Consider the following 20,808-nt stretch of genomic DNA (forward strand, 5'->3'; position numbering starts at 1 on the left):
CTGAAATTTTCTATTGTAGCTGCTTTTGACATACTTATTTTTGCAGGTAATTTTCGTGAATTTTTTTTCTGATAAATACTGCATATTCGTTTTAGAGAATTTGTACCTTATAGGAAAAGGTAGAGAGAAAAAGTTATTACCATATCACCCCGGAAACAACTGCAGTTTACTTCTTAGTGTATCTTTTTCCCTAAGCTTTCTTCCTTTTCTGTGGTTACAGTGTAACTTTTAAACATGATGCCCTGAACTGTACCAACAGTTTCAACTTTCTTTGTTCAGTCAAAGCTACATTGTCAGCATTTTTCCCTGACATTTCAAGTTCTTCAAATTTATAATTTTAATGGCCATGTAATATAGATGTACCGCAGTTTATTTAAAAATTTGCCTATTGCTGGGCATTTGAATTGGGGGAATTGGAAGCAGTTATTAGTAACATTTCCATGGATATCTATATTTAAGGCTTCGTCCCCATTTCTGATTGTTTTCTCAGGATGTATTCTTAGCTATGGAATTGCCAGGTCTTTTGAAAGGCTTTTAGTAACTGTTGCCATATTGTTTTCCAGAAGGGTTGGAAAAGTCAAGCTGTGGCATGAGATGTATATGTAGATCACTTGGCATATAGTAGGCTTTCAATTAATGATAGTATTAGGGAGTCGTTCAGATGTGAGTCCAAAGATTCTGTGGCCAGTTGATGGTCCTTACTGCTAGAAATGTATTGTTACGATTTCTGTTGATTGAAGACGAGAAGGCATTTGACCTCATGCTTAATGATGGAGTTGTTGGTCTTGGAGTTGTTTTAGTCTATTGTTAAATGTCGATTAAGCTTAAATTTGGTCTCTAGGGTGCTGCCTCTGGAGTAAGCACTAGCAGTGTGCCAGTTTCGCAGCTTGAGACTTGTAGATGTGTAAACTGTCCTGTTGTGTGTCCTCATAACTGGCAGAACCAGAATTCTTAGCTTTGTGGCCTTTGAGTTGGATATTATGGTGGAAAGCATCACCAATGCCTTACCGAAACTCTTTGTTTTGACTGGTGGAAATGTGAAACCATGGGTCTGATGATACACTCTTGTTGAGCTGGAAACTCATTCAGATTTCTTATAGGACTTGAGCTATACAATAATCGTCTTTCTTAGACTCTTAAGCCTGTTTTAACAAAAAGAAGTCGGTTCTTTGTGGCTGTTATAATTTCAGCTAAGCTTTTGTTTATTTCATTTGCGTCCTTGGGCTAAAATGGAATACGCCTGCTGCTTTGTCAGAGTGAAGAATGTTTTGCTCCTCACCCACATTCTTCAGTCTAGTATTTTTAGGAAATGGGGCAAGATAGCAATGTTCCACATGACATGTATGTGTTTGGTGGTAGTTATTACCAGGATCTTAAACTTTTATTGTTAGATCGGGCTGTCTTTATTTTAAAAAGTTTTTTTTTTTAATGTTTATTTATTTTGGGGGAGAGAGAGAGACAGAACACGAGCAGAGGAGGGGCAGAGAGAGAGAGAAACACAGAATCCGAAGCAGGCTCCAGTCTGGGCGGTCAGCACAGAGCCTGACGTGGGGGCTCGAACTTACCAACCCTGAGATCATGACCGGAGCCGAAGTTGGACACTTAACCGACTGAGCCGCTCAGGCGCCCCCAGGCTGTCTTTATTTAAAAAAAAAAAAAAAAAAAAAAAATTTACAGCATCTGCTGAGGAAAGACTATGTCCACTGAACACCGTGGAGTTTTTACGTGGAAGTCCTGAGTGAGGAGCCGCCACTGGTCCTTCCTCATGTTCAGGACACATTGATAGGCTGAGCGGTGCACAGGGTTTTGGTTCCCCTGGTGAGCATAGGCCCTCAGTGGTGACAGATGGCTTAATAGCTCTTGTTCAGGTCACCAGCTAATTGAGCTGGCCACATTGGACTTCGGTTTGGGGCAGTTGTATGTGGTCCTTAGGGAAGATCTCCCGCTCTTGGAGTCAGGCAGGTGTTCCAATCCTAGTTCTATTCTTTTTCCTTTTTTTATGTTCTTATTTTTTTCTTTCTTTATTTTTTGGTACAAAATAGATGGTTTTATCAAAGCACAGGGATAGGACCTGGGGGCAGAAAGAGCTGCCCTAGTTATCTTCTTCATAGCTGTGTGGTCTCAGGTCACCGCACTCTGTTTCCCTGTCCGCAAAATGGGACGAATAATGCCCACCTAGAAATGAGAGGGCGTAGGATGAGGCGGGAGACTGTGGGAACCCGTTCCAATGGAAGTGCAAGCCGTGGTAGTGTCTGCTGTCTTAATATGGCCCTCCAGGTAGCATTGCCAGCTTGAAGACAAGTCTTCTGCTGGATAGGAGCATTTTGATGCTCTGCGTTTGATTTCCTGTTGTAGATAAATGTTCTTCTATAAGTACAGTTAAAATGTGTCAACCGATTGTGTCTCTACATATACTGATGGTTGAGTTTCTGAACCTGGAAAATTAAGGAGCGGGCCGTGGACCACTCACTACCTTTGTCGTAAGGTGGCTTCGCTGTGTTGAGGCCACCTTGTGAGAGCCGCCTGCGTGGCATTTCTGTTGTCATGCCTCCTCTTGCTTGGTGCACACCTCAACTGGGACACTTGTCCCTTCAGATTTATGGTAGCTTTCCCAGCAATTCCACAAGTTACCATACGGCTCTCGGGTTGTATTGCAAACAGTCTGTGTTGATTCTGTTGTACTTTCGCCACGCGATATGTGGTTACGTGAGGGAGAATAGCAGAGTGTGAGTGGATCGATGGAGTGACAGTCCAGTGGACTGCTGGAACGTGTTTTAACTTTGCAAGTTGAGGGTAAGAACCAACGATCCATTTTCTAGTACTGTATAGAACTTAGGAAGTGTAATCGGCCCTATGAGCTCTGAGTCCCATTTTTTTGTGCACCCCCAGAAGTATTTGGCTTTGGAAATTCAGTTTCCTGTTGGTTCTACTTCTCATGTCAGTGTAGATTCTGAGAGCAGATATGACAGATCATTTTTCCCAGCAGAAATCTGTATTTTTCAGGTTGCGTGTCCGGCAGTCTTCTTGCAAGAGCTATGAGGACATGTGAGGAAGCACTGTAAAATGGTAGAGTAGCAGACCGACCTGGAAGGGACAGCTGTAGCGATTATCTAGCCCCAACTGCTTGCTTGACAAACGGAAATGTGAAGCCAGGACCAGCGGAGGGACGCGGCCACTGTCAGAGCCAGGACAGGACTCAGGTTCCTCAGCTTGCACGTGGCCTGGTGCACAGCAAATCTTTTGAAAGAAAACCTTTCAAAGCCTGAGTTTATTCTGAATACCCCTCTGCAGTATGTAATAGTGCAGGATAGGTTTTATGTTCCTTTGTGGTTAAACTATAGTATGCCCTTTCTCCGTTTTTTTCCTACAGCACAGTGTTCCACCTGCTTTTATGCTCTCAGGTTTTTTCAGTGTTTGATTGCACATCAAAAAAATGTTTTTATTAGTAGTACATCCCTGATCCAGTAGAAGAGAAGGAAGAATGCAGAACAGGCAGTATTTGGAAAACTTTTAGACTTGCCAGTGTGCAAGATCATTTAAAAATGGATACATTGGGATGTCATATACAGCTTGGTGTCTGTAATTGACAAGACTGTATCCCATACTGGAAAGTTGCTAAGAGAGTAAATGTTAAAAGTTCTTGTCACAAGAAAAAAAAAAAAAAGACATTTGAGCTACGCAAACAAAACAAATTCCTGTCCTCAAGTAGCTTCCATTTTAGTGGAACAGAAAGACAATAAAGAAACAGATATTTAAGGAGCTCCTGGGTGGCTCAGTCGGTTAAGCGTCCAACTTTGGCTCAGGTCATGATCTCATGGCTTGTGAGTTCAAGCCCCGTGTCGGGCTGTGTGCTGACAGCTCAGAGCCTGGAGCCTGCTTCGAATTCTTTGTCTCTGTCTCCCTCCCTCTCTCTCTCCCTCTCTCCCTCTCTCCCTCTCTCCCTCTCTCCCTCTCTCCCTCTCTCCCTCTCTCCCTCTCTCCCTTCCCCTCTGTCTCTCTCTTTCTCTCTTTCTCCCTCTCCCCCCCCCCCCCCGCTCTTGCTCTGTTTCTCAAAAATAAACAGTAAAAAGAAATAGATACTTAATATGAGAGGGTTTTTAAATAGGGTGGTTAGTGAAGGGCTCTGGAAAGGTTATATTTGATCAGAGACCTTAAAAAAGAGTGGCTGGGAGGGCGTCTGGCTGGCTCAGTTGGTAGAGCACATAATTCTTGATCCTGAGTTCAGGCCCCAAGTTAGGCATAGAGCTTACTTAAGAAATAGCTGGGGAAAGAACATCCTTCAGGTAGAGAGAAGAGCAAGTGAAACAGTCCCAAGGGGGAAATTGATCACATTATTTAGGGAGCAGCAATTACGGTATGAAATGAAGTCAGAGGGGGAGCCAGGGACCAAATTGTTGGACCTAGCAGGTAACGGGAAGGATTTAGGCTTTTATTCCAGGTGTGATGGGAAACCATTGGAGGGTTTTGAGCAGGCTGGGACTGACATCTGGTGAAAAGGGACACTGTACGTAGTCTTCCTGCTTTGTTCCATGTTATTTCTCAGTGCTTCATATGGTGAACTCTTTTCTGGTTGTAGATCGTCTATGCTGAAAGACCCCTCACAGACAACCACAGATCGCTGGCTTCCTACGGCTTGAAAGATGGAGATGTCGTGATTTTACGACAGAAGGAGAATGCAGACCCTCGACCTCCAGTGCAGTTCCCAAGTAAGACATTCCTGACACAGGCATCAGGAGACAGCATAGTGCAGTGGGTCAGAGCTGTGGACTAGCTTCGGGTTCAGACTGCGGGGTATGGAGTCTGCCCCTTGGTTGCTCTGTATCCTTGGCTGGGTTGACTTCCCTATGGCTGTTTTCTTAGCTGTGAGAATAGTGCAGCCTTCAGCACGCCCTGGATAAATGTTCGCTTCTGTTGTGATCGATGAGAACTGTATCCTGGGGAAGGACTTAAGAGGCCATCTATGCCCGTGATTCCTGACTGACTGTTGCTGCTTCGTGTCTGGCCCTCAGCTAGCAGGCCTGTGTGGGACATTTTACAGTCAGCCAGGCACTTGCATGCACATTGCACAGGATCACGGTTGTAGGGGAGGAGATTCCTCTTTATAATTTGTTATCATTAATAGACAAAGCTCCGGTTTTAAGTAATGTCTTCAGTGTTACATAGCTAATAAGCGAAGGCATGGGAACTAAAACATGGTACTTTTCCCATTGTACTGAGCTTTATGAACAGTAGGCAGCTGGACCACCAGATTCTGCTCCTTGCCCACCAGCCGTGTTAATCATGTGAAAGGAAGCTTACCTGTCTCGATGTTCTATCCGGAATAGGGGTTTATAGTCTGGAATCTGTGCTTTGGGATTTAGAACGTTTCTGTGTCCCTGAAATAAATACGCACAGTTGCGTGGCTGAGAGCATGTGTGCATTTGATAGGGAGAGGGTCAGTAGCTTTCTTTGGATACTCACAGGGGTTCACGATCTACAAAAGCGGCCAGGGTTCTGATGTGGACCCCTTTAATGAAATGTAATAGTGTTTTCCATTCCCTGCTGTCTTCAGGTAGATTTCTTAAGTACTGCTTAGTCTCTAGGTCAGTGGGTTTAAAGTTTGTGGTTCCAGCTGATGACTGTCTGCGTGATGATGACCCATGCCAGCTTAGAACACAGTGCATCCGTTCAGCCCGAAACTGGGGCTGTAAGAGACCATCAAGCACTGTTCCTCCCAGATCGGGATCACATTAGTCCCTTGGGTCTACTGTTAAACTTTAGAAAGAGTTGTGACTTGAACATGTCAGTCAAAAAAAAACCAAAACAAATCTTCCTTTGGTTAATTTGGTGAAATTGTTAGTTCTGGAGAATTGCTGGTTGTTTTTTTTTTCCCCGTACTGTCGCATGTGGACAAGAGAGCCAGTCTGTGGGGGAGGGGAGCCATCTGAGGGGAGCAGATCTAGTCGTTCAGGTAAACAAGTTTTTCAGAATTACTCTGAAGCGAATGGACTCTCAAGATAAGTGTTACCATGGTTAAAGATAAAAATGTCTTACCCTGCAGAGAAGGTCCACCCATATCTGTGTTGCTGGTTGGTATGGATTAACTCCCTCATGCGCATGTGTGTATACACACACACACACACACACACACACACACACAAGCTGCCAGCTGAGGTCTGTTGGAAGGAGGTGGCTAGTTGAACCCATGCTAAAGAGGCAGAAAATGATACTTGAGTTTAAGGATTCCCTTCTTCTAGGGGCGCCCGGGTGGCTCAGTCGGTTAAGCAACCGACTTCAGCTCAGGTCATGATCTCACAGGTCATGGGTTCGAGCCCCGCATCGGGCTCTGTGCTGACAGCTCAGAGCCTGGCACCTGCTTCGGATTCTGTGTCTCCCTCTCTCTCTCTGCCCCTCTCCCGCTTGTGCACGTGCGCTCTCTCTCTCTCTCTCAAAAGTAAATAAGCATTAAGGAAAAAAAAAAAAGGATTCCCTTCTAGTTGATTTCCCAACAGCTTCAGGATAGCCTCAACTTGAAACAGGAGTGACCATCAGGCACATTTTTGGGATTGAGGAGATACACATTCGCTCAGTTCTAGCCCCTAATTCTGTCTCTGCTCTACCTTTTTTTTTTAAGGTAAAATTCCTTTTCTAAGTAACCGTTTTGTTGAGATATCATTCGTATACCATACAGTTCACTCATGTAAGGGGTGCAGTTCATTTTTAGTCTATTCCCAGTTGTGCAGCCATCACTACAATCAATTATAGCACATTTTTATCACCTTATAAAGAAGCTGGACCTATTAGCAGTCATTCCCCATCTGCCTCCAAGCCTTCTAGCCCTAGGCAACCATCCGTCTACTTTCTGTGTCTGTATTTTCCTATTCTGGACATTTCATAGAAATGGAATCATATAATACGTGGCTCCTTTGTGTAAGGCTCCCTTTTATTTTCCTTTCGTTTTAATAAGGTCAGCTCAGCCTGGATTATAGAACCCAGGAGTTGTAGCCTCTAAATCTGTTCTATCTTTTGGTGACCTCAGCACCGAGAACCTGAGCAAGTCCCTTTTCTTCTGTTTGTCTCTCCTGTAAAACGATTACACCTGCTAGCTCCCTGGTGGTGTGAGAGGAGTTAGCCGTGGTGCGCAGATGAAAGTGTAAATTCCAAGAACGAGTATGTTTAGCAGAGACTTGTAGAATTTTACATCTAAAATTTATGCAGTTCACTTGGTGTGTATAGTATTCTTTACCCCAGGTGTCCGGGCCCTTTGAGAAATGTCAAAACAAACTAGGGTTTTTCTCAAGAATTACATCCAGATTTATGTGGTTATGTTTATTAAGACTAGCTTTAATTTGTAAAAAATACAAGTAAGTAGGGGCTCCTGGGTGGCTAAGTCAGTTAAGCGTTCGACTTCAGCTCAGGGCACGATCTCGCAGTTCGTGGGTTCGAGCCCCGCGTGGGGCTCGGCTGACGGCCTGGAGTCTGGAGCCTGCTTCGGATTCTGTGTCTCCCTCTCTGCCCCTCCTCCGCTCACGCTCTGTCTCTATCTCTCAAAAATAAATACACATTAAAAAAGATACAAGTAAGTAAAAACTTGTTATGTCTTCTGGGATATTGTAGAAGCCAAAAATCTAGGGTCATTACCATGGACTGCACCCCTTTTCTGTTCTTGGTTGTGGGTTCACTCAGACTGCAGTCTTTATATTCAGTCAGCGTGAGAGAGCGCGGAGGAAAGGTCAGATGTCTGCAATTACCATTTACCATATACCGTTCACCAGCAAATGTTCCGCTGTGCCCTTCAAATGCTTGTGTGTCACTGGAAGTAAACTTTGAACCGATTTTCCCCAACAGACTTGCCCCGCATAGACTTCCGTAGCATAGCCGTGCCTGGCACGTCAGGCTCCCGGCAGCGCCGGCCACCAGGAGCACAGCAGTCCCACTCATCTCCCGGAGACATAGCTTCATCTCCTCAGGGCTTGGACAATCCAGCCTTGCTCCGAGACATGTTGCTGGCCAACCCCCACGAGCTGTCCTTGCTGAAGGAGCGCAATCCACCCCTGGCGGACGCTCTGCTCAGTGGAGACCTCGGTAAGCTTATCAACGTGGAAGGCTGGCGAGCGGACCTGAGGGGAAGTAGTGGTGTCGCGGCAAATTTGGAGAAACTCCAGCAACTGGGGTGTTCAGCCCGCCAGGTCACGTGATCTCTTGAGCACCCCAGTTGCTCTCCGAGAGGTAAAGTGATGCTGATGCCAAAGGCGGAGTTGAGTGGCGGTCGTGATCCAATTTTGCGACAGCACAGAGCTCTGAGATCCAGCCTGACCAGCCTCCTCCACTGACGGGTTTTTGTTCCCCCAAATTATTTTCACGGCGCGTAACCTAGGGACTGGTATTCTAACCTGTTCGGTGGGAGCCTCAGTTGAAGAGAGCACCAGTAAGCCAGCTGATGCCGGGTGAAATGCTCTTAGGGACAGAAAACCTGTCCGGTGCCATCAGCCTGTGTGGCAAAACGGAGCCCTCTGACTCTCACCCACCCCAAGATTAACGATAGTCGGTTGTCGCCAATAGCTTGTTGCTGTGTTTGAGCCATTCTTGAGTTAAACAGAATGTTTGTTTTTAGTCAGCTCGATGAATAAAGTTTTTCTCTGTAAATTTCTCCAGTTTTACTCCTGGGTTTATGCAACTGTGCTGATTACATTTTAAAGCGTAACAGATGCTCCATAGCTCATTCTTCAGCTGACCCTTTTTTAAACTGAGGTAATAATTACCTAACAGAAATGCGCAGGTTTTAAGTGTACAGTTCATTGAGCTTTGGCAAAGTCCTGGAGCCGCCACCCTAGTCAAGATGAGAGAATATTTTTCTCGCTCCCGAATTCCAGTATGTCCTCTGCTGGTCAGCTTCCTCCCCTTATGGGCTACTGCCGTTCTGATAATCGTGTTTTCAGTCTCCGGGTTAATGGAATCACACAGTATGTCCTCTCTCATGTCGGGCTTCTTTTGTCAGCTTAATGTGGTTTAGATTCCTTCATGTTGTGTGTATTGATAGTTCATACGACCGTTATCTTGGTGTCTTTAATTCCTTCCGCAATATATCTAATCGCCAAAGACCGTGATGATGGCACGTAGAACTTGATACATTTAAATACACCCTCATTTAAGAAACAGCGAGACTAAGGTGGCTCTTGTGACATACATTTTATAGCAAGCAGTATTTTCTCTTTCCTCATTTTCCTGCCTGTTACTCACGAGGTCCTGTAGGTGGACTGACAATAGTTTACATGTAACGTCCCTGGTCTAAGGCAGGGGGTATTCTCAAGGGAGTGGCAGGAAAAGTGGGGCTGTAGTGCCCTGTGGGTCTTGTTGTCGTCTCTCATCGAAGCGTAGCTGACACACGGTGTTGGCGGTAGAGTCACGGGGGCACAACACGGTGATTCGTCATGCCCACGCCTCGTGCTGTGCCGCTGCAGGTGTGGCTGCCCTCTGTCCCCACGCAGGGCTGCGACGGCACCACCGACTCCATGCCCTGTGGTCGCGCTCTGTTTTAGTTCTGCGTAATAGGTTAATGGGGGCAGCGGGGAGGAGAGGAGTGGGGTCACTCATCTGCCACACAGATGGCTGTTTCTGCTGATTTAAATTGAAATGCTCTTACCTCTGAGTAGAAACAGTATGACGGATAATTTCTTACCGGAATAAATGACTTTTGAAAATACTTGATTTCTTGACACTGAATTTAGGGGACGTAGTCTTGCCTCAGAAATAGCAAGTAAATGTAATTGCCCGTTTAAAATAATTCTTAGGCATCCTTTCTGCATCTTGTATAGTTGTATTTTGAGAAACGATTTGATCTGGAAAAGTACTAACAGAGAATGGAAATAGCGTGGCACTCAAGATGTCCCCCTTGTTGTTTTTGTAGAGAAATTTTCTAGGGTCCTGGAGGGACAGCAGCAGGACCGAGCCCGGAGAGAGCAAGAAAGGATTCGTCTCTTTTCTGCCGACCCTTTTGATCTTGAAGCTCAGGCAAAAATAGAGGAAGATATAAGGTAATGACCCTTTACCTAAAGAGCAAGCTTTAGAGAATCCAGATTTCCCAAATGACAGGTGACCTGGTATCAGTCGGGCATCTGCTTTGAGGCAGCGTGTCCTTGTTTTGTATCTGAGATAGTGATTTCAGCCTTTTAGGTCACTCTCCTCTTCCGTTCTCCTCGTGTGTGGATTTAACGTTACAAAGTACGGGTACCTAACTTGGGGACTTTAATGAAGACTCCCGGACTGGCCTACGGTGCATCATTAGAGCAACCCCATCACCCTGGGGTCGGTGACCCCAGGACTGAGCAGAAGCTCCAGTCCGGTGAGACCGTTAGGCTGTCTGTACAGGCTGATTGGAATCTCAATCCTTACACACAATACACGAGCCCTAATTAAACCCAGGCTTGAGCATGATTGGATTAGAGAGCCCTGTACGGATGGGCCCTTGTGGTCCTGGGTCTGTTTTCCTTCTGCAGTTCTTGAGCTGGGCTCCGTGGATAAACAGACTGCCAGACACATTTCCAGCTCCAGTTTCCCCAATGCTGTGGCTCGCACCTGGGGCTAAGGTAACATCACATAGGAAGCTTTAAAAATGCAGATGGCTTGTGCTCTGTTCCCCAGTCAGCCAGATGGATCAGCATCATAAGAGATGGGGCCAGAGCAGGTATAATGATGCTAATGCCAACCTCAGTCACATCGTGAGTCACAAGAACGATGCTGGTCAGTGGTCAGTCCGTTAGAATGAAAGCACAGCTGCCCCCCACCCCCATGTCGTGTTTGTTGCGAACGGTGAAGGCTTTAGCACAGTAGTCCCTCACCTTACCCGTGGTTAATTGCAGTCCAAAAGCAGATACATCAGAAGGTCAGTAGTAGCCCAACAGTGTCACAAGGCCTGTGTCATTCGGCTCAGTTCATCTTATTACGTGGGCAATTTAGCATCTCCCATCATCACAAGAAGGGTGAGTACAGTACAGTAAGGTATTTTGAGAGAGACCACGTTCACATAACATTTGCCACAGAGTATTGTTCTGTTTTGTTACTGTTGCTTATCTCTTGCTGGGCCTCACTGATAAATTAAGCTTTATCATAGGTGTGTATATATAGAAGAAAACATAGTGTGTATAGGGTTCAGTACTGTCTGTGTTTTCAGGCATCTGCTGGGGGTCATGGAATGTATCCCTTGCAGATAAGGGGGAACCACTGTATAGCTAAGAAGAACTGTGTTCTTTGTCATAATCTTTGGTTACTTGAATGAAGCCTGACTTGGTCATTACATTATACTGTCAGCTTAGAAGTCAGATAATGGTTATTTTATCTTTTATTTCTCTGACTACATTTGAAATCAGGGACATTTAAATTGTATGCCGGAATCAGTTGCTAGCCCTTAGCCATTCACTTGTGTTCTTGTTGATTAAGTGTCCCCATTAATTGCGTCAGTATATTAGTATATGAATATTTTTGGGAAAAAAGAAGCAAAAACATCTCACTAATTAAATCTACCCAGAGAAATAGGAAGAAATTTGTGTTCTCTGAACTTGACCACATTGCAGTTGTAAGGGAACCTGACATAATTCTCAAGAATAGATGTGTTCAGGGGCTCACTCAGTTGAATGTCCGACTCTTGATTTCAGCTCAGGTCATGATCCCAGGGTCATGGGCTTGAGCCCTGGGTCGGTCTCCGTGCTGAGCACAGAGCCTGCTTGGGACAGTCTCTCTCTCTTTCTCTGTCTCTGTCTCTCTCTCTCTCTCTTTCTCTCTTTCTTCTCTCCTTCTCTCCTTCTCCCACCCTCCTTCTCTCCCTGCCCCTACTTTGCCCTCCCCCCTGCGGCCACACTTTCTCTGTCTCTCTCTTTCTCAAGTGAAGGATTATGGACCAGAAATGTCTCAAGTAAGGGATGTAAAGTCTCTCCCGTAGAGTGATGAGAGAAGTGAGAATCCACACGTGGTGCGTGTGGCCTGCGTGCTCGCTCTCTCTCTAAAAAAAAAAAAAAAATAGATGTGTTCCATCCAGAAACAGGAGTGGTGGGTGGGTGGGAGGGTATCGTAGCCGAACCCTGACCCTGCACCGTTGGCAGAGTAGCCATGAGATGAGGCATATTTGTGTAGCTCAAGGGGGGCCCGGGGAAGTTAAGGAAATGGGATAACGCGTACAGTCTTTTCAAGAAGACCTTGTGCCTCTGAAGAGACTCTCTACATACGTACGGAGCCCAGAATAGCCAAAGCGACTGGTATTATCTCAGAAGATTTTTTGCTGAAATTTATCTTGGTTGGAGTCAACGCAAGGTCAGGAATATACAACTAATTTTAGTTCATCTCTAAATTTAATAATGTGACAAAAGAGAAAAGCTGTGTAGTTCTGCCAAATGCCTTTTGAAGTTTTATTTGGTATGTTAGACCAGCGATTCCTCAGCGTATGTATACATTGGAGTATGACAGCTCGCATGTTTCCCCAACTAAATTAAACGAGGGTGCCTTGGACTTTCTGGGAAGTTTCATGCGTTTTACAGAATGACTGCTAAAACCAGCAGTTCATTTGAGGTGGAGCATTACCGCGAAAAGGACAGGCACTGCAGTTTAGAACAGGGCTCCGCAGACTTCGTCCGCAGATAGCCGGACCGTGAAGATCGTAGGGTTTGCAGGCCGTGCTGTGTCTGCCACCAGCACTCCCGTCCTCCAGCGCGGTATCAGAGCGACCACGGATGACCCCACAGGATGGAACGGAGTGGTGTGGCTGCGGTCCCGTAGAAGTTCGCAGGTGGCGGCCTGTAATGTGCTAGCCCGTCGCCTACGGTTATAACTTCTCCCCAATCTTGGGCCCTGTTCTGTTAGTATCTCAGTCTTCGGGTACGTTGCCCAGCGCCTGCCCTCGTTTCCATTAATGTTGGTCGTGTTTGGTGATGTTTTTAAAAGGAGGTTGGGAACGGAGACAGGAGATGTAGAAGTAAGCTGGAACTCCCTTTTACATCCCTTTCTCGTTTAAGAATTAGATTCTGTCTAATGTTTGAAGAAATGGTTTGCTGGACCAAGTGAACTGTGGGGTGTGTGTGTGTGTGTGTGTGTGTGTGTGTGTGGTTTTCCAAGTGATAGCCGGGTAGCTAAAGAGGTGTGTGCGTTTTCCCAGCATCTGCTCTTTTGTTAACATTGTGTCGTAGATGCCGTATCCCTCTCAGCAGTCCTGGAGTAGGAGTCCGCCCCCTCGTTTACAGGTAGAAAACCCGGTCTTGGAGGTGAAGCAGCGGGTGCAGCAGGGCGGTTGAAACCTCTGTGTTTTACCTTTGCCAACCGTCTTTAACGCACTGGATATAGGACGCATACCCAGACACCCAGTAAATCCCCGTGAAAACGGAAGCATTCACGAGATTCTGACATTCTCCAGAATTAAAAGATTTTGACTCTTACTCTCTCGAGATTCAGTTTCCCGTATCTGAGCTTGTAAAGGGAGCAGAACTGTTTGACGTGAAAGTCATTTGTGTGCCTTTAGATTTTCTGCCAGCTGTGTCTCACTACCTCACCTGTTGCAGGGGAGAGTGCCAATGTCCATTTCCAGGGCTCAGCTGCTGTAATAGGGGCAAAAGATACGGACACATCTGGTGTGTGGTTTCTTTTTTTCAGTCAGTGAAAGGGAGACTTTATCGAGGCACACAGGCTCTGGGGTTCGGGCAGGGGGCCGTCCCGCAGGCCAAGAGCCGCTGGAAGGGCCTTATCTGACCTTCCTCTCGGGGCGCAGGTCATTGCTGTGACCACGCTTCTTGTGGCAGTTGACAGCGCAGGGGTGCAGGCGAGCAGAGCTCTCACGGCAGGTATCTTGCTGCAGTTGTATTTCTGGGCCGGCTGGCGGAGGGAAGGCTGGAGGGTGCCACCCCCCGGCCGAGCACCGAGCACCGAGCACCGGGCGGACTCTTCCTGGGTATTGTAGCCATCCTCCAGCTGTTTGCCCACAGAAACCGGAAGCTGCTGCTCAGCTCAGGCGAGATGCCCTCCTGGTCTCGGACTGTAGCCTAGACATTCTCACTGGTGTCACTGGGCTCAACCTCAAGGGTGGTGGTGTCGCCCATCAGGGTCTTCACAAAGATCTGTGTCTCTGCGTCTGCCACTCTCGTGGAAGAGAAAGCCCCGTCTGTGTTTAATACTGTGACTCCTGAAACAGATGATGATTCCACTCTACTTGGTTTGTTACAGGCAACAGAATATCGAGGAAAACATGACAATAGCTATGGAAGAGGCTCCTGAAAGTTTTGGCCAAGTGGTGATGCTTTATATTAACTGCAAAGTGAACGGACATCCTGTGAAAGCCTTTGTTGACTCAGGTGACGTCTCTGTCTTTGTCCATGTGTCCGACATTCTGACCTGACACAGGGAGAAGGGGAGACTCTGCTTTAACCCTGGTAAAGATGGCAGCAGTCCTCCAGGCTGCCACCTGACCAGCCCAGGGGTTACGTCACTCGCCAAGCTTTGTGTGTGTCTGTTGTCACAGGTTTATTTTTGTAATTTTTTTTTTTTTTTTTTTTTTTTTTTTAAGTAAGTAAGTAAACTATGCCCCAAACGTGGCACTTGAACTCACAACCCTGAGATCAAGGGTCGCACGCTTTACTGATTGAGCCAGCCAGGCACCTGTAATCATTTCTTAACTGGTTTTGTCTTTCGCAGGATCTCCTTTAACTTCCTACCTCCCCTTATTTGGCATCCTGAGTTTTTCGGATATCTCTGTGGGAAATTTGGGAGTAAATGGGTTCAGCAGAAGGAGCTGTAAGAAGCGGCTGCATAGAGTGTAGGTCAGACAGATAGTTCAGCACGGTCTGTGCACCAGCGCTTTGCCAGGAGCGATGAGGAGGGGGAGCGTGTGTGTCGGGGCTCTCGGCCTTAAAGAACTTAACAGCCAGGTCAGGAGACAGGGAGTTTCCCACTTGAGGATTCAGATAATCCCTGTACCAGCTGGCACCTTTTCTCACCATAATAGCTCTGTTTCTCAGTAAGATCGCACAGAGCACCGTGCGGGTATGGCTGAGTGGTCCTATGTGTCTTAATTCTGTGCAGTTCCCTCAGGCTGTAAGATAGGATGAGTTCCTAGAGTAGTAGAAGCCTCTGCTCAAGTAGTATTTTCCTCCGTTTGTTCATCCACAATTATTTGAGCACATGCTAGGTTTCAATTGTCATTAAGAGTTTGTATCTTGAGGGGGCACCTGGGTGGTTCGGTTGGTTAAATGTCCAGCTCTTGACGTCAGCTCAGGGTTTGATCTCAGGGTCGTGAGTTCAAGCCAGACATTGGGCTCCACACTGGACATGATGCCTATTTTTAAAAAAAAAGTTTGTATCTTGAGATGCATACATTCTTGGGAGAAGCAAATTTGCCGATTATTCGGCTTAAAAATGTCTGTTGAATGCTGTAGGCAGGGCACTTGTGCTGAGTGGGAGTTAAGACTCACTAACTGTAGCCTAATGGGGCTCCTGTGAGTGAGAGAGACAAATACCCAAGAGACTCTAATATTACCACACTCAACATTTATTGAGCCTCTATTGTATGCCAGGCAACATATTAGGTGCTTAATATAAATCATCTCAATTTCAGTTAGTCCTGAGGAAATCCCTGTGAGCTGTGTTTGACTGTTAACCCTATTTTGTAGGTAGGGAGGCTTAGACGTTGAGAGGTGGTGTCCCTCTTCAGGTAGACAGGGTCACAAGGAGCAGGCTGTGGGTCCAGCCCCAGATCTGTTTGATGGCAGATTCCACAACAGCAAAAATCCGATGCGTGTTGGGTACACATCGAGACCACATTCGCACCACGACTGGGGTGCTCAGGCATGGCTCTGAACTGAGCTGTCTCCATGAGCAAGAGGATGGGGCTTCAAGCCGAGGCTTGAGAGAGGGCAGGGGAGCGGTGAAAGGGACCCTTCTCGTGTCGGGCTTGCTTACTTTACATCAGTAAATAGCTTCTGTGGGGTAGAGTGAGGAGAGGGGAAGAAAAGAGGAAAGTTGCCTTCTCCAGTTTTCTCTTCCTTCACTTTTGCTGGGCCTTCTTGAATCTAACTTTCCTCGAGTGCCAAGAGCTTTCGGTGTCCGTGAAGTGTAAGGTGCCTAATGAGTAACGCGAACAGGGAGTGTTGGAACTGAAGGAGCGGAAAACTCACTGGGTGAGGACAGTTTTGAGCTTGGTCTTAAAGCGTAAGTGGAAATCAGAGAAAGTGAAGGCAGGGGGCGCTCTGCAGGAGGGTCAGCGCGAGTAAGAGGCAAAGGGAACAATTTCCTCCTGTCAAATTGGAGGGTTTTGAACAGTCAGAGTAGAAGTCTGATATTTGAGTCTGTTTGGGCTACTATAAAAATACTGTCAACTGGGGGGCTTATAAACAACACAGATTGATTTCTCGGAGTTCTGGAGGCTGGGAAATCCACCGTGAAGATGCAGGCAGGCCCAGCGTCTGCTGACCTGCTTCCTCGGTCACAGATGTTCTCTTCTGGCTGTGCCCTCACGTGGCAGGAAGGGGGAGGGAACTGTCCGAGGTCTCCTGTGCAGGGGCACTCGGCCCATTCCTGAGACTTTCACCTTCGTCACCTAATCACCTCCCAAAGACCCCACCTCCTAATCCCATCACGTTGAGGGTCAGGTTTTAACATAGGAATTTTGCAGGGACACAGATACTCCGTCTATTGTAGCAGGAAGTAGTTTGGCCAGGATGAGGTAGGTTGTGAAGCTGTGACAGTGTAGCTGGAGGCTAATCTTATTAAAGAGTAGAAGCCATGGAGGATTTGTGAGCAGAGGAATAAGTGATCTGAAGAAGACGATTATTTGAGGAAGACCAAAGATAGTTACAGATCTGGAGAATTCCGTACCCCTCAGGGGCAGGACTATTTCCTTGCTTTAAATTATGCATCCACAGAGTGGTTTGGAAACCAGAGAAGTTGTCCATTAGCAAGGGGAATAGGGTGTGAGCTAGGCTGATTGCTATAGTTAGAAGAAGGAAGGTCAGAAATAGAAATTGCATAAAACTTACTCACAGGGTTGGAGCAGAGTTTGAGAGTGGGGAGAAGACTGAGGCGCCTGGGTGGCTCAGTCGGCTGAGCGTCCGACTTTAGCTCGGGTCGTGATCTCACGGCTCGTGGGTTCGAGCCCCATGTCAGGCTCTGCGCGGACAGCTCAGAGCCTGGAGCCTGCTTCGGATTCTGTGTCTCCCTCTCTCTCTGCCCGTCCCCTGCTTGTGTTCTGTCTCTCTCCCTCTCTCAAAAAGAAATAAGCATTAAAAATAATAATAAAAGCTTTAAAAATAAAAAAAAGAGCGAGGGGAAGGCTAAAGGAAGAGGAGTCACGGGGGCTGTCTGGGCGGCTCAGTCAGTTGAGCATCCGACTTTAGTTCAGGTCATGAACTTGCAGTTCGTGGGTTCGAGCCCCATGTCGGGCTCTGTGCTGACGGCTCAGAGCCTGGAGCCTGCTTCGGATTCTGTGTCTCCCCCTCTCTCTGCCCCTCCCCTGCTCATGCTCTCTCTCTCTCAAAAACAAAATAAACATTAAAAAAAAAAAATTAAGAGGAGTCACAAGTGAACGGTGTTAAGTTTTATGTTGTAAGAAAGTAATTCCCTTGGTAAAGAGAGAAATCCAAAGTGAGAATTACTGGGGGAGAAAAGAGCTTTATAGCCCTGTTGGCTTTGAGATGGAAATGTTGAGCACACGGGCATGTAGACCAGAATCTGTGAGAGAGATCAGGGCTGTAGGTGAAAACAGATGTGTCTGTGTCCTGTGCTGGCCTGCTCCGGCTGTGTGGGTGAATACACGTAACCAGGAGAGAAAAGACCCTAAATGCCTTCTTCCTGAAAGGAAACAGAGTGTGATTGTTGGAGCAGAGATGGGGAGTTCAGATGTAATTTTTTTTTTTTTTTGAGAGATGGTGGGTTTTACATGGTAAATTATAAAGTCCCCACATTTGGAATAAAAATAATCTGATAAGATGTTTAGAGATACTTGATGAAGATTGACCCGAGTGTAAAGGAGTGCTTAACTGAGCACTTAACACGTTTCCATCTGTAGATGTGGGTTGACTTTCTGGAAGTCCTCTCCGGGTAGTTTTGCTTTCTGTCGGTAAAGTTTTAAAACGTCATCTCATGAAACAAATTTAACGAGACATTCAAACAAAATATCCTTTCCATCACTATCAGGTTTCTACGCTGTGTTTCCGATACCAGCGTGGAACTGAAAGTTGAATGAAGCGTGGCAAGAACGGCTAAGGGCTAGACTAACCCAGGTGTGAATAACCGTCCACAGACAAAAGTCTCGGGGACTACTTGCTTTCTGCCTTGTCCTCAGGCTGCGGTTTTTAATCTTCCCACAAACGTGGATTTCATTTTTATTATCTGATGTTTCCCTCTGCTTCCAGGTGCCCAGATGACTATTATGAGCCAAGCTTGTGCAGAAAGGTGTAATATAATGAGGCTGGTGGACCGTCGGTGGGCAGGGATTGCCAAAGGAGTGGGCACCCAGAAGATTATTGGAAGGGTACATCTAGGTGAGTAAAAGGCACTATGGGAGTCTTTTCAGGGTAGTGGGTGTTTCAAAATTTGTTTTGTGTAGGCATACCTGATCTAGCAAGCCTGATCCCCAGACACGTTAAATCCTGTGTTCTGTCAGAGTTACACACGTACAGGTTTTAATTTGTTACAAGAAATCAGTCCCTATGTACTTCTATTTTCCTGCTCCTTTGAGACCGCGTTCAACTATTAGCTCTTTTCTTGTGGTGCTCACCTCCGTATTTCGAAATAACATGTTTGTCGTGCTGTCACTGACACGTAAATACTGTGGAGAGCTGAGCCACCTAATTGAAGACGATTGCTTTTCTCTTTGTGTTGTTTGTCTTACAATTAGTAATTGTCTTCTTTTGGTCATCTGGTATTCTAAGTGTTCCTCAGTCCCCAAACACTTACCTAGTTGTGTAGATCTCCTTTATACAGTTCATCCTGTTGAAGATTCTTCTAGAGACTGGACCAGTGCTGTAGAGCTGCTTCACAGCTGTAGTTTTAGGATCTCTCTTGACTGGGTCCCAAAGGCTGCTTTCCTCTTGCTTTTAGATGGGATTATGTGAATCCTCTGTCTCGCTCTTTGTAATTTTGCTCCTCAGTTTATTGGAGGGTAGCTTCCAGAGAAAGAATACAAGGGAGGAAACGGAGTCCTTAAATATCAGAATTTGTCGTTGTTGTTTTCCTATATTCTACCAGTCTGGCTAAGTGGGAAGTCACTTTGTTTTCCAGTTTTTGTCAGTGCTGCTGCGGAGAAGCTGGCTGCTGTCTCAGTTCTTGATCCTATATTTGAAAGGTTTCTTTTCCATTTCTGAAGCTTGCAGAATCTTCTTTGACCTCAGTGTTGTGGAATTTCAAATTCACAGGGATGCACTTGGGTGTAGATCTGTCTTCATCCACCGCATGGGGTACCTTTCACTTCCTCTCCCCCGCCCCAGGATGTTTGCTACTCGGTGGGATAATGTCCTATCCTAGACTTGTCCTGTAGTTTCCTTTCTTTCCTGTTTCTTTCTTTCATGTGTCCTGGGTGTGGTGGGTGTTTGTGGGATTTCCTCAACATTGCCTCCCAACCTTTCTGTTACGTTTTGTATTTGTTTGATGGTTTTCTCAGATATCTGGTGATCCTTGGCATCTGCTCATAGTGAAGACTGGGACACCAAAAGGCTGTTTGGAACATTACTTGGGTAGGCAGCCTTGGCGATATTTGGTGATCTGGAAGTTGGAAGGGGGGAAAGGGCTAGAGGCTCAGTAAACTTAAGCTTAATCCCCCTGGGATTCAGTCAGGTTCTTGTGTCTTTGTCTCTCTCCATGTGCACCTCTGTTTCACTCTCTTGAGAAAATAAACCTCTAGTCTATTGTTGGGGTGAAAGGAGATAGTCACCTGGCTGAGCAGAGGTTAAGAGAGAACCGCAGGGTCTAACTGTGACTCCTACATAGACCTGCACCCAGTCTTGCTACTTTGGACTCACCTCTACCCCTGCCTGCAGAGGTACTGGTTCATGAAACACTTGGGGGTTCTGTGATGTTAATTGGCTTGCTTCCCAGTTTTCCTCACTGCTCTCTGCTGCTTTCTGTTCCAAAATTACGTTTCAGTTGTCTCTTCTGTGTGTGTGTGTGTGTGTGTGTGTGTGTGTGTGTGTGTGTGTGTGTGTTTATTTATATTTATTTTTTGCCCTTAGTGATTTGTACCTTAAAAAAGATAAACTTTTATTGTAATTTTTCAGGAGTAAATGGAGATAAATACATGTGCTCAGTCCTTCCTCTGTAACCAAATTTTTTTTTTCTTAATTCCTTAAATCCCTTTAAGTGAGACTCAACCACCAAGTAATCTCCTTCTGACCCTTTTCCCTTGCATTTTATTCTTGTAAAAGGTGGTCGTATAATGTATAGAATTTCATACTCTGTTTTAAGAAAAAATGACATGTTCGCAGTGTTACTATAATTTTCATAAGCACCATGCAGATGCATGGGATTCTCTTATATGGGTTTAATGGTCAACTTTTAGGATAAATTTTTTCCCCCAATATTTTGTTACTGTAATACGGCAGTAGATTTTTGTGGGGTTTTTTGGGTGCACATTTTAATTTTTTTTTCCTTACTAAAGATTCCTGTCAATGAAACTACTGAGTCAAAGGTTATGAACACCTAAAGGCTCTTGATGTATTTCTGATTTGCACCAAAATGGCTTTTCCAGCACTTCGTCAGTATTCATCTTAATGTCCTTCTCCAATCAAGTATTACTAATTTTTAGTCCCTGAATTTACAGATTCAAAAAGTGTGGTTTTTTTATTGTAAGTTGCTCTTCTCTCATTG

At 45.8% G+C, this 20,808-nt stretch overlaps 1 protein-coding gene and 1 pseudogene across 6 annotated transcripts in view; one reads left to right on the top strand and one right to left on the bottom strand.

The window, feature by feature from the left end:
* The window catches only part of LOC102966358 (protein DDI1 homolog 2), a 37,283-nt gene that overhangs the window by 3,377 nt on the left and 13,098 nt on the right, over nt 1–20,808 (top strand). For 3 of the 6 annotated variants that reach the window (XM_007083784.2, XM_042996112.1, XM_007083785.2), the window contains exons 2-6: nt 4,577–4,706; nt 7,828–8,064; nt 9,887–10,013; nt 14,179–14,306; nt 18,360–18,488. In XM_007083784.2, the coding sequence (XP_007083846.2) occupies nt 4,577–4,706; nt 7,828–8,064; nt 9,887–10,013; nt 14,179–14,306; nt 18,360–18,488 (751 nt within the window). Of the gene's footprint in view, nt 1–4,576; nt 4,707–7,827; nt 8,065–9,886; nt 10,014–10,480; nt 10,566–14,178; nt 14,307–18,359; nt 18,489–20,808 lie in introns of those variants that run through there. The other 3 variants (XM_042996111.1, XM_042996113.1, XM_042996115.1) reach the window with 3 other exon arrangements.
* LOC122241112 lies at nt 13,700–14,168 on the bottom strand (annotated as a pseudogene).

The sequence above is a fragment of the Panthera tigris genome, chromosome C1 (assembly GCF_018350195.1).
Source record: "Panthera tigris isolate Pti1 chromosome C1, P.tigris_Pti1_mat1.1, whole genome shotgun sequence".
NCBI classification, from domain to species: Eukaryota; Metazoa; Chordata; class Mammalia; order Carnivora; family Felidae; genus Panthera; species Panthera tigris.